The sequence below is a fragment of the Ptychodera flava genome, chromosome 10 (genome assembly GCF_041260155.1).
Source record: "Ptychodera flava strain L36383 chromosome 10, AS_Pfla_20210202, whole genome shotgun sequence".
NCBI lineage: Eukaryota > Metazoa > Hemichordata > Enteropneusta > Ptychoderidae > Ptychodera > Ptychodera flava.
This window is the reverse complement of record NC_091937.1, coordinates 25,175,065-25,185,643: the sequence shown is the minus strand read 5'-3', so window position 1 is coordinate 25,185,643 and position 10,579 is coordinate 25,175,065. Positions and strand designations below refer to the sequence as shown.

The 10,579-nt window shown below is 37.8% G+C and overlaps 1 protein-coding gene across 1 annotated transcript; it reads left to right on the top strand.

Moving 5' to 3' along the window:
- Nucleotides 1–255: 255 nt before the first annotated feature.
- LOC139142324 (adhesion G-protein coupled receptor G6-like) lies at nt 256–10,295 on the top strand. The gene is made up of 16 exons (XM_070712230.1): nt 256–627; nt 1,009–1,076; nt 2,138–2,345; nt 2,890–3,023; nt 3,797–4,025; nt 4,652–4,823; nt 5,395–5,550; nt 5,988–6,104; nt 6,878–6,926; nt 7,274–7,386; nt 7,545–7,672; nt 7,918–8,189; nt 8,406–8,475; nt 8,837–9,219; nt 9,425–9,505; nt 10,073–10,295. The coding sequence occupies exons 1-16, from the start codon at nt 623–625 to the stop codon at nt 10,162–10,164; spliced, it is 2,277 nt and encodes a 758-aa protein (XP_070568331.1). The 5' UTR covers nt 256–622; the 3' UTR covers nt 10,165–10,295.
- Nucleotides 10,296–10,579: the final 284 nt, after the last annotated feature.

The window sequence follows — 10,579 nt, the reverse complement described above, 5'->3', positions numbered from 1 at the left end:
TTAATAACGATGTCGATATCTATGTTCAACGTGCATATTTGTTTTGCTCATTCGGTTCAGCTTCAAAGTAGTTTATTAGAAAGTTTAAGTCACCATAAAATATAGTAAAAAGTCTATGTCTTAAACATAGGCCAGAGTAAGAGGCAGGGTTGTGCCAGAGTGTTTCATTGTAGGTTTACACCGTGCATATCTGAAAGACGGGGTCCAAACCTCAGTGTTAATATGACATTTTAGTTTGTATTGTCATACAGAACGCATTCAAGTGAATCAGACGACAGCGTTTATTGCGATAACGAAATCGGTGGCATGGAAGGAAGCATATGATTACTGCAGAAATCTCCCCACTGGTCCTGGAACAAAAACGCAACTTGCAACTTTAGAATCAAATTCCATCCGCAAGCTTATCAGTGACCGATTGTCTGAGGTTCCTGCGCTCGACTACGCAACAGAGACCGGCTACTGGATTGGCTGTCATTGCAATTATAGCTTTGCCTGTTCGCAAAGAAACCACTATGTTTGGGTGAACGGGTCAAAGATTCGCACTGACAGTGAACTTTGGGCTTATAAGCAGCCAGACGGGAGGGGCATCGGATGTACAAAATGTAACAAGTTACGCTGCCAGATGTGGTCAGTAGCTCATTCCTCATACTCAGTGCGGTTTTCAAACGAGATGTCATTTGCATCGGGGCTTTTTGCGACACATTTCAGGATTTAACAACTGCTACTTGCGTCAATATGGTCGGATCAGTATTCTATGGAATGCACAATCCACCTTCCAAACATGCTCCTACTGCACCCGTTCTTACAAATCAGAGTATTACATTAGAACATTTTCAACGTGCCAGGACATCAAACTCAACTTGCCCGAAAATCAAAGAAATGTAATTTCCGCAATAAATTTACTGTATCGATAATAGTTCGATGTTCTAAAATATGCAGACACATGCTGTGTACATTAATACCGAAGTACAAATTTATGTTCATGTTGACCGTGACGTTGCTTTTCAGGAAAGAGCAAGACTATAAACTAGATGATACTTGCTGCGACATCAAGAAGCCATTTATCTGTCAAATAGGTGAGTGTTCAACAATGATAAATCCTTAACTTTCAAACATTACAAAAAAATTCCATTCCCGGCATTTTCTGCGTTAGTTACAGGAAAATACTCGTGATATAATGACCTTGACTTGCGTTTGACTAATGGTGACGTCATATGGTCATTGTATCACAAGTATTTCCTTCGTTGAACGAAGAAAACTATTAGCACACAACAATTTCATGGGCTAAGTTACAGTTAAGTTTGCAATCGTCAGGTTTGCAAGATGAATGGGGTTTACTGACATGATTTCGTGTTTCTGAACTATTGTCAATCATTTTGAGATACATGGCGAGAAACCGCGCTAACAGCACATGCCAGAGAAGCGTAAGACATATCTTTGGCGAATTTATATACATGATCGTGATTAAACTATTTAATCACATGCAAAAGCTAAATCTGTGCTCTCCAGGCAAAATACTATTTAGATGGGATTTATGTTCTGGTTGTTGTACGAATAATAGAATAGAGAACAAAGGTTTTTTTAGTCTATGGTCGCAAACAGGCTAAACGTACAAGTTTGAATTTCATGCTAGCAGAGTGAGAGTTCTGGCATTTGTTTATAGCCCATTCGCATAACGGCACCATAGCTATTCTCTACTGGATACTAGTGTGCCCTTCACCTTCCAACGAAACTAAGGTCAAACGGGAAGCTGGGTATTGTGCATGGAAACTTACGGCAACACTACCTTCCATGTTTTTATTTAGGAGCAGCTGGGGGAAAAATCGCGTTGTCTGAAAGTACCCTTAAAGAATATAATTATGGTAGCTTTGTCACTCTTTGCAGCTCTATTGACGATTCTACATATATAACTTTTTTTAGCAAGGGCGTCCAATGTAGGCGATCTACTAACGACATGGTTCATTTAATGTTCATTAGATCAAGATTTCAATAACATTATAGCCTTTCACGTTCATACGTCAGAATGGCCCAGAAAAATGATATTCCAGTCGTCATACGAAATTAGTGACATTTTGCTCTTTAATATTGCAAAGGAATATCTATCACTAAATTATCGAACACACCTCCCTTTCTTTAGATTGTGCCAAAAAGACAAAGGAATGTCAGTCACTAGATATAAGCCTTCGTTCTTGTTCCTGTAAGGATCAACTGCCATCAAATCAGGAGCATTGCAAACCGGAACTGACTGAGGACGATAAGGGTATTATATTCTGGCCTTTGACCCTTGCCAACACAACGCATCAGGCGGAATGCCCGTACAACGACAAGAAAGCACAGAGGCACTGGTATGAACTCTTCATTATTTCGAAACTTAGTCTTTTTCGTACAACGTCTGTTCCGTTACAGAATTCCAATAAGATGCTTCGATGATCTCCTAATTTTACACAGATTGAAGGGTATTGCTGAGGGCTTGTCAATGCATAAATGTCAACAGAAAATCTAAGTGTGTTCGCTATACGGAGGAAAAACCGATTTTTGGAAGGTTCAACAAAACGCTTGTCACGTGACAATGCAAGTAATGACTATGTACTATGCACGCTCGGATTTCCTGATATCAGTGCTATCAATGTATCCTTTACTTGGGTTTGGGACTTCTATAACTGAGAAAAATAAAAATCTGAAAGTGTCAATAGGGTATGTCGCTACCTTGAGGTCTTATTCAAGCGCAAGTTTATTTATATAAGTGCAAGTCTGGGTGGACAATCAATATGTTTTGGGCAGCCTTGTTAAGCTGTTGATCGATTTTTCGTTTAGCGAAAAAGTCGTGAATATTTTATTATTTTATTATTATTATTACACAAATCGTAATTCTCGCTTTGGCGTGTACAGTTTACTCAGCTGCTCGGTAGCGGCGGAGCTGCAAGCATCATGGGAAACAACCGACAGTTCAGATTGCTTGTCCAAAAGCTATGCCAGTCGGGAAGACCGCCTCCGCCACTTAGCAGATCTAACCATACCCCCAGGTAAGTACCATGGCAGAATAAACGAGTATGACCGCTGTTAAACGAGAGAGCAACAGTACTCTCCGTGCAATAGCGTTTTATGTAGGCTCATTCCCGTTGTCTTTTTGATCACAGCATGTACTGAAGGAAAGGTCTGTATTTGTCGTACACCCAATCACCCGAGTTCATTCTGTTCAATCCTTTAAGTCACTTCATTGTGGTGTCAAAATGTGTAGTTCATTGACAGTATGTGTACCAAGTCTCAACTACATTGACTGACTGCACACGAGAACGTGCGTTGTGTATTGGCATTCATTTGGCGTTCCTAATTTGAAAGTTAGCCGGACAAATTATCGATCATACACAATCACTTCACTATTACCGTCTTTGCAATTGACAATAGTAAATTCCGGGGGAGGTGGGGGTTCAAATGTTTTCCTGTTATTTGCTGGTAAGAGTTTGCTTACGAGACACGCAATCTGGCAAATTATCGGTATCAACGGTCGGTGAAAGCGTGGACACGCTTTACTGTTGGGCCGACACTTTTTTATCGACAATGCTATCCACAGTTGTAGAACGAGAAAATGTCATTACGAGAAGTGTTTTCCATTGTACCGTGGCGAATGTATTGGCGGAGGTGAATTTTCAATTTCTAGCGGAAGCTGGAAATATGAACAGCTTTTACTTTTCCCTCATTTTTTTTTATTTAATCCTTACACTAAAATAGTTGATTTCAAGACTCTGCCTCCCCTGATACCAATAGTACTGTTATCGTTACTTATCTATTCTTGTAGGACAAGCTTGGATGGTTTCCAGGGAACTCGTCGACCTCACAATGGATGCTGACACTTTCCACGAGGTTGAACTAGCACTATCGGTTGACGTCATCGACAATATCTTGGAAAGTGACAATACCACAGAGATCAGAGTGGCCGAAGACTCGCTGCTCAGTGTGGATAATTTACTCAGCGTCGACTTCGAAGTGTTGATGGAAAGCCAACAGAATGAAAATACCTCTTCAAGGTAGACTATGACATAAAATAATAAAGTCAACTTTCTGCTGCTTTCTTGACTCTTTGAAAACGATATAGCTATTTTTTTATTTTGATAAGGTCTTGTTCTTTGGATATCATCTCGACTATACAATGTAAATCGTGTGTAAGAATGCCCAATGTTCCGCTAAATATATACTGTCATTTTTGATAAACCAGTACTAGTTTTTATATAAATGTATTTTGACTGCTTGTACAAAGCAGTAAAATACAGTTACTAGTTTATCACCACGGTGTTTCTGCGCGCAGATCTTTAATATAGCATATATTAAAATTAACATTTGTAAGTTCATGATACTCCTAAGTACTGTTCATTATATATACCATATACAGCTTAAATAGCATATGTTAACATTAACATTCGTAAGTTCAAGATACTCCTAAGTACTGTTCATTATACATACCATATACAGCATTTGATTCATTGCATTCTATTGGCTATGTACAATAAATTTTAATCTTAGGAGTATTTTAATCGTCCGAATAACATGTGATGTGCATTTACATGACTACAATTAAAACTGTGAAATCTAATCGAGGTCTTTTCGTGATTACAATTACAACAATTTAATTCTTCTTTCTGTTCCTACCCGTAAGGCTCATTCGCGCAGTCGATACGCTTGTTTTAAAAGTAGAATATGGCAACTTCTCTGACGACACAAACAGTTCATCATCTGTAACCATAGAAACAGCAAACATGTCAATCACCGCTATGGCAATAAATGCAACAACGTTCGGAGGTTTGACGTTTGTTCTGCCAAGCCAAACCGTAAGTTCAATAAGAAACGTCATTACAGGCAGATATCTTTCTAGCTTCCCTACTACACTTTATAAAGCTACATTTATGCAACCATCGTAAGGTAGTTTATTCTTCCGCCAAAGTTTTGAAATTCCTCGTACCTTAACTTACACTTTTTTAAACTTTCGTATTTATCCTTTCGGAACAACAGAATTCGACTGCAATTGCATTATGCTATTTTGTCAACGTTTGAACTCTGCTGTGAAATAGATATATTTACATAAAGTTTAAGTTTGAAACTACATAAACAGGATGTGAAACCGTACGGTATCTTATCTCTGACATGATTGTTTTACACATGTACAATTATGACTATAACGTGTTATTGCCTCCAAGGGGGCGAGAGAGAGAGAGAGAGAGAGAGAGAGAGAGAGAGAGAGAGAGAGAGAGAAGAGAGAGAGGGGGGGGGAGAGGGAGAGAGGAGGGAGGGTAGTTGATGGGGCTAATTAAGGCTGACAGTCATATATAGATCGGTCGAGATACAGAGATAGAAAGAAGAGACACCGATAACTACATTGCACTTATTTTTTGTCCCGTTCAGCAACTAACCTCTACAGAAGAGACTGGCTGGTCACATGGAGCTATGCCATCATTTATCAAATTGCCGTCATCTCTATTTGATCAGTTGGATCAAAAAGAACAACTTCAGGTCGAGAGGGTGCAATTTGCAGGTCATAGGTTGAACATTTTGTTTGAGGTTCGTTATCTCGTTCACATACCTCTGTCACCGGCGCTTGACCATGCGTTTTATGAATAGATACATATCAAAGAATTGAAGAGTGTGTATAAAGCTTTGAATTACCAATGAAAAATACATTTTGAAGGAGAGATCACCCTGAAAAGTGACGCCGTTTAAGTACTGTCGATAGCAACCTTATCATTTTATGTGGGCAAAGAACGATATGTATACATTGATAACAATACGGTACCATACTTACTGAGCATATGATACGCGATAAATGGGACGAAATTGCTGAAGTTGCTGATTCACCAGTTATACTACTATATAGATTATCTGTGTGTACCAGAGTTATCCCACATCTTATTTTACGTACTGATTAAACTCACAGTGAGCACAAGGGCTGGCAATGATTTTATGTCAACGATTACAATTTACTTTGTCAAATGCTACAGACTGTCGACAACTCTACACTGTCCGGCTTCAGTCCTGTGTTGGCTTCGAGCATTGGAGAAATGAAACTAAAAAATCTAAGTGACCCAGTTATATTGTTTATCGCCTATCAAAATCAGGTATGTGACACTATTACTTCCACGTTAGTGATATTTTGAAAATATCAGCCCATATTACATGAAACTACTATGTCATAAATGTTGTAATACATAGGCCATCGTTTCCTATACTTCAGGGCTTAATTTCGAATGTAAAAGATAAGATATCCGACATGTACCGATATTGGAAATTCAAAGTGGCTGTCATCCCAGTATTAACTCAATGGAAAAAAAGGAAAGTTTTCGATTGCCAACATGCTAAGCCGGTAACATTTTTCTTTCACTAAGAGCTTTAAAAAGAGCCCCCACAAGTTGCAGATTAGGAAAAATATGTGAAAGTTTGAAAGTCTGAATATCTGTCCCAGAGGCACATTCTACCTTAAATGCAGCCATAACATACACCAATGCGCCATGCATGGTATGGTATGAAAACTGTCCAACTCTAATACACTGTTCGAGAAGGTTTTCAGCTTCGCTGGTCTGGTAAAAAATAAGGTTTTGCTGTAGAGCGAAACTGAGGCTGTTTTGATCGATGAATTTATCGTTGTGTTTCGAGATACTAAAACTTACATTGTCAATACAATAGTTGAAAAAGCCATGTAAACAAAGTCAACATACTGCGGCTTTGTTTCTGGAAGAGAGTAATGTTTTCCAACGGTAACCATCTCGCTCATTATAATAAATATTTTATTTGATAAAAGATGGCAAAAATGATATTTTCCAGGGGAACCTTCTGCCACATTTTTCTTAGAAATGTTTTTCAATAATTGTCATTTAAAATTACCTTTTTACAGTCCGACCCTGGCAATATAAGCTGTGTGTTTTGGGACGTCAATCGTAATGGTGAGTAAAGTAGGATTACAAATTGTTTAAGGCTTTTATATGTATTGTAATGACACAATAATGATAACTCAGCAACATTTGCTTTACTTTTTGGTTAAAACATGTCTGGGTTTTTTACCAGCTAACCTTTTCATTGACAATATTCAGTTAGGGATTCGGCCGGTATCATGCTTCTTTTAAAACATGGGTATTGCATTGATTCCGTCTCTTGGTTTCCCTTAGTCTTTTGTTCCACGACTTTTGCGCATGCGTCTAACACAAATATATATGATCTCATGCATCCTCATTTTTCTCACTTCTCTGGCTCTTCCTCAATGGATTGTTGTAATGCGACTTAAAAATATGAGATGGGAATGGTGCTTGGTCTGACGAGGGTTGTACTCTTTCGACCGAGGTAGATCATGGTGAACTCATGGCTGTATGTGAATGTGATCATCTGACCAACTTTGCACTTCTATTCGTGAGTATCTCTGGTATTATTGTAATTTAAAAACAATGCCGTTTTTGTTAGAACTTTTTCCGATGAAAGATAACAGCCTCTACTGAATAGTCGGTTTACCGGGTTGAACTATTTCTAATTTTGGTCACAACTCTCTAATAGTTATTCTTTGTGTTCAGGACGTTTACAGAACTGGTCCCCCTGACGATCCCGCCCATCAAAGGGCGCTATCAATAATTTCATACGTCGGATGCGGAATATCTCTGTTGGCATTGGCAGTGACGCTTGTTAGTTTGATTAGCTATAGGTAACTGTATAAATATCATATTAAAAATGTGTTACTCGATATATATATATATATATATATATATATATATATATATATATATATATATATATATATATATATTCTGATTGAGGATTGTATGATGCATGAAACGGAAGAAACATATTATTATTTTGTCCTTGAAGAAGTTTGAGTTATGATATACCTTGAAAATTAATCCTTACGTTCAACAAGCTCATTTTCATGTACTTGATTTTATTTTGCAGGAAAAAACACGATAAGGCCACCAAAATCCTAATAAATTTATGCTTTGCACTATTCTTGGCATTACTGTTCTTCCTCATTGGTTCATTCGCCGTCGACTTCGCGCAAACCATACCGGAGCTTTGTACGTCCATCGCTGTTCTGTTACACTATTTTCTATTGGCTACCATGATGTGGATGGCCCTGGAAGCTTTTCACCTGTACCTAATGTTGGTCAAAGTGTTTGAACAATATATACATCATTTTATGGTCAAGTTTTGCCTTATTGGCTGGGGTAAGTAGACAATACTAATCAAGTATTGAAAAGTAGCTAAATGTCAGACAGGTTAAAATATATCGTATAATTCACAAATGATTTCTGATATTTTTAGAAAATCCGAAGAAAATCTATGAGACACAGAGCTTTCTGGCTATTTTAAATCTCAATTCATATATTTCAAAAGTTTGCCATAAGTTTGTTCGCTTTTTGTTTGTATTTTGTAAACGACAGGTGTCCCGGTAATTCTTGTTGTTATAACATTGGCTGTCGACCTTGACAACTATGGCTACCACAACACCATGTAAGTTTCCAACGTGATATAACAGAAATATAACTTAGAGAATTACGGTACAAATGTCTAACAATGCCCTCGCTTGACGTTGACCTCAATGCATCCCTGGCTCACACATTTGGAAACTGGAGATGATTTGATTTTATCCCTTCGAATTTCGCTATACAAAAAAAATCAACTCTCAATTTTCATGTGTATGACTTCTACTAGCAGTGAGCAGAATTTTACGTAACCCTTGCATTGATAAAGTTGTGGTCTGATGAAACAAATTGAATGTGATTTGCCTCTTTGCGCGAAAATGCACTTGTCCGAATGATGCTTCTCCTGGTATGATGTTGATGTAATATACTCTGATTTTCTTACTCTTCAGCTGTTGGTTGTCAGACATGGCGTTCTACATAACCTTCCTAGCTCCAATTTGTCTGGTTCTCCTCTTCAACATCATCATCTTCTGTCTGATTATTTACCAAATATGTCGACTTAACTCAAGAATAACGACACCAAACGAGAAGTATAGTTATATTTCAAGGCTGAGGGCGGCCATTGCGTTGGTGGTACTGCTAGGGCTCACGTGGATCTTTGCCTTTTTTGCCATTGGTCAAGCCAGTCTTCTATTCAATTACCTATTCGCCATATTCAACAGTCTGCAGGGACTGTTCATCTTTGTGTTCCATTGTGCGATGAAGAAGGAAATCCGCGCTGGCTGGAAGAAGACTTTCTGTCGGTGTAATCGTTGCAAACACGGCAAAGAGCGTATGTGTTTGTATCAACCAGTTTCCTTTAGCGACGCTAACCATTGTATTTCTTAGTGTTAAGATTCGTCACTCCAAATATTTAATAATGGGACTGATTTGTATATAATAAATACATATAGTACATTAATTTTAAACAAAAGCAGGTAAACATGTAACATTAGTTGTATAATTTCTTTTAACTAAAATATCTTTTTCGTTTCTAGATGACTTTACTTCATCTACGAATCTGTTGAGCGCCCCTAATCACAACCTTAGTGAAACTGCTGACAGTGACGAAAACGTTGGTGAGTAAATTATTAAATATAAGTTTCATGTTTCAGTCATCTCCCCACTTTCTTTCTTAAACGTTCGTGCAGTGTGGTAGCCTCGCAGCGTAATCGTGGAGCTGTTTCCCCTCAATAGCTCTCCAAAATAATTGCACTCGGACACGGATTGTACAGCTTTAAATTCTGTAAGATAAATGGATCAATGGGCAATAGCAGTAACTTTTGGTGATTTTTAAAAAACATCTTTTGTTTTTAGTTTCAACTACATTTTCTTGTTTTACTTCTCAGAACATATTTAAGTATGCCGTATTCAAGTTTCAAGCCAGTTTGTTCATCCATCGACAATATTGTTATTGTTCACGAGTGGATGTTTTAAGATTCCGATCTGAAATACAGCGCACATGAACGTGCACTTTATATGTATACGTCAAGCTACGTTAACAAGCTGAATAGTGGGTGTTTCACAATGTTTGAGGGCTTACAAATTGCAGTTGACATAAGAAACAAAAATACTGGAAAAATCATCAAGAGTTATAGATAATGTCCCTCTGATGATATCATATCGAGTTTCGTCACTTTTTTCAGATTCCACAGTATCTTGGACACATCACAGCAATATGGAGGCGATGTCTACATCCAAGCGGCATTCAAAAAGAACGAGCAGTGAATTTCAATGAACAACTGGCTCCAGGCCAAAAGCAGCTCTGACCTTAAGTTGCCGACAGTTCCCACATATAACGGACTATAACCAGTTAGCAAACTTCTTAGAGTGACAATTCAGTTCGTCATCTAAATATAACTAAGTCTACTTTTTTCATCTTTTGAAAATAAACGGAAGCCATAATGTAATCAGTATTCTTCAAAGTATAAACTCAAAAGCACAGACTACATATAAAGTGTTCCCTTAAACTTAAAAAAAACTCGGTGCCATATATATTGCATGTCTCTTCTCGGCTTATAACAGCAAAGTAGAAGGGGTACATTTATCGTCCAAATTTATCTATCCCTGAGACGCATTCTACCTTAAGCGAATTATATACATGTACTGTACAAAATTGACAAAGTGCTACATATTGTATTTACATACCCTTT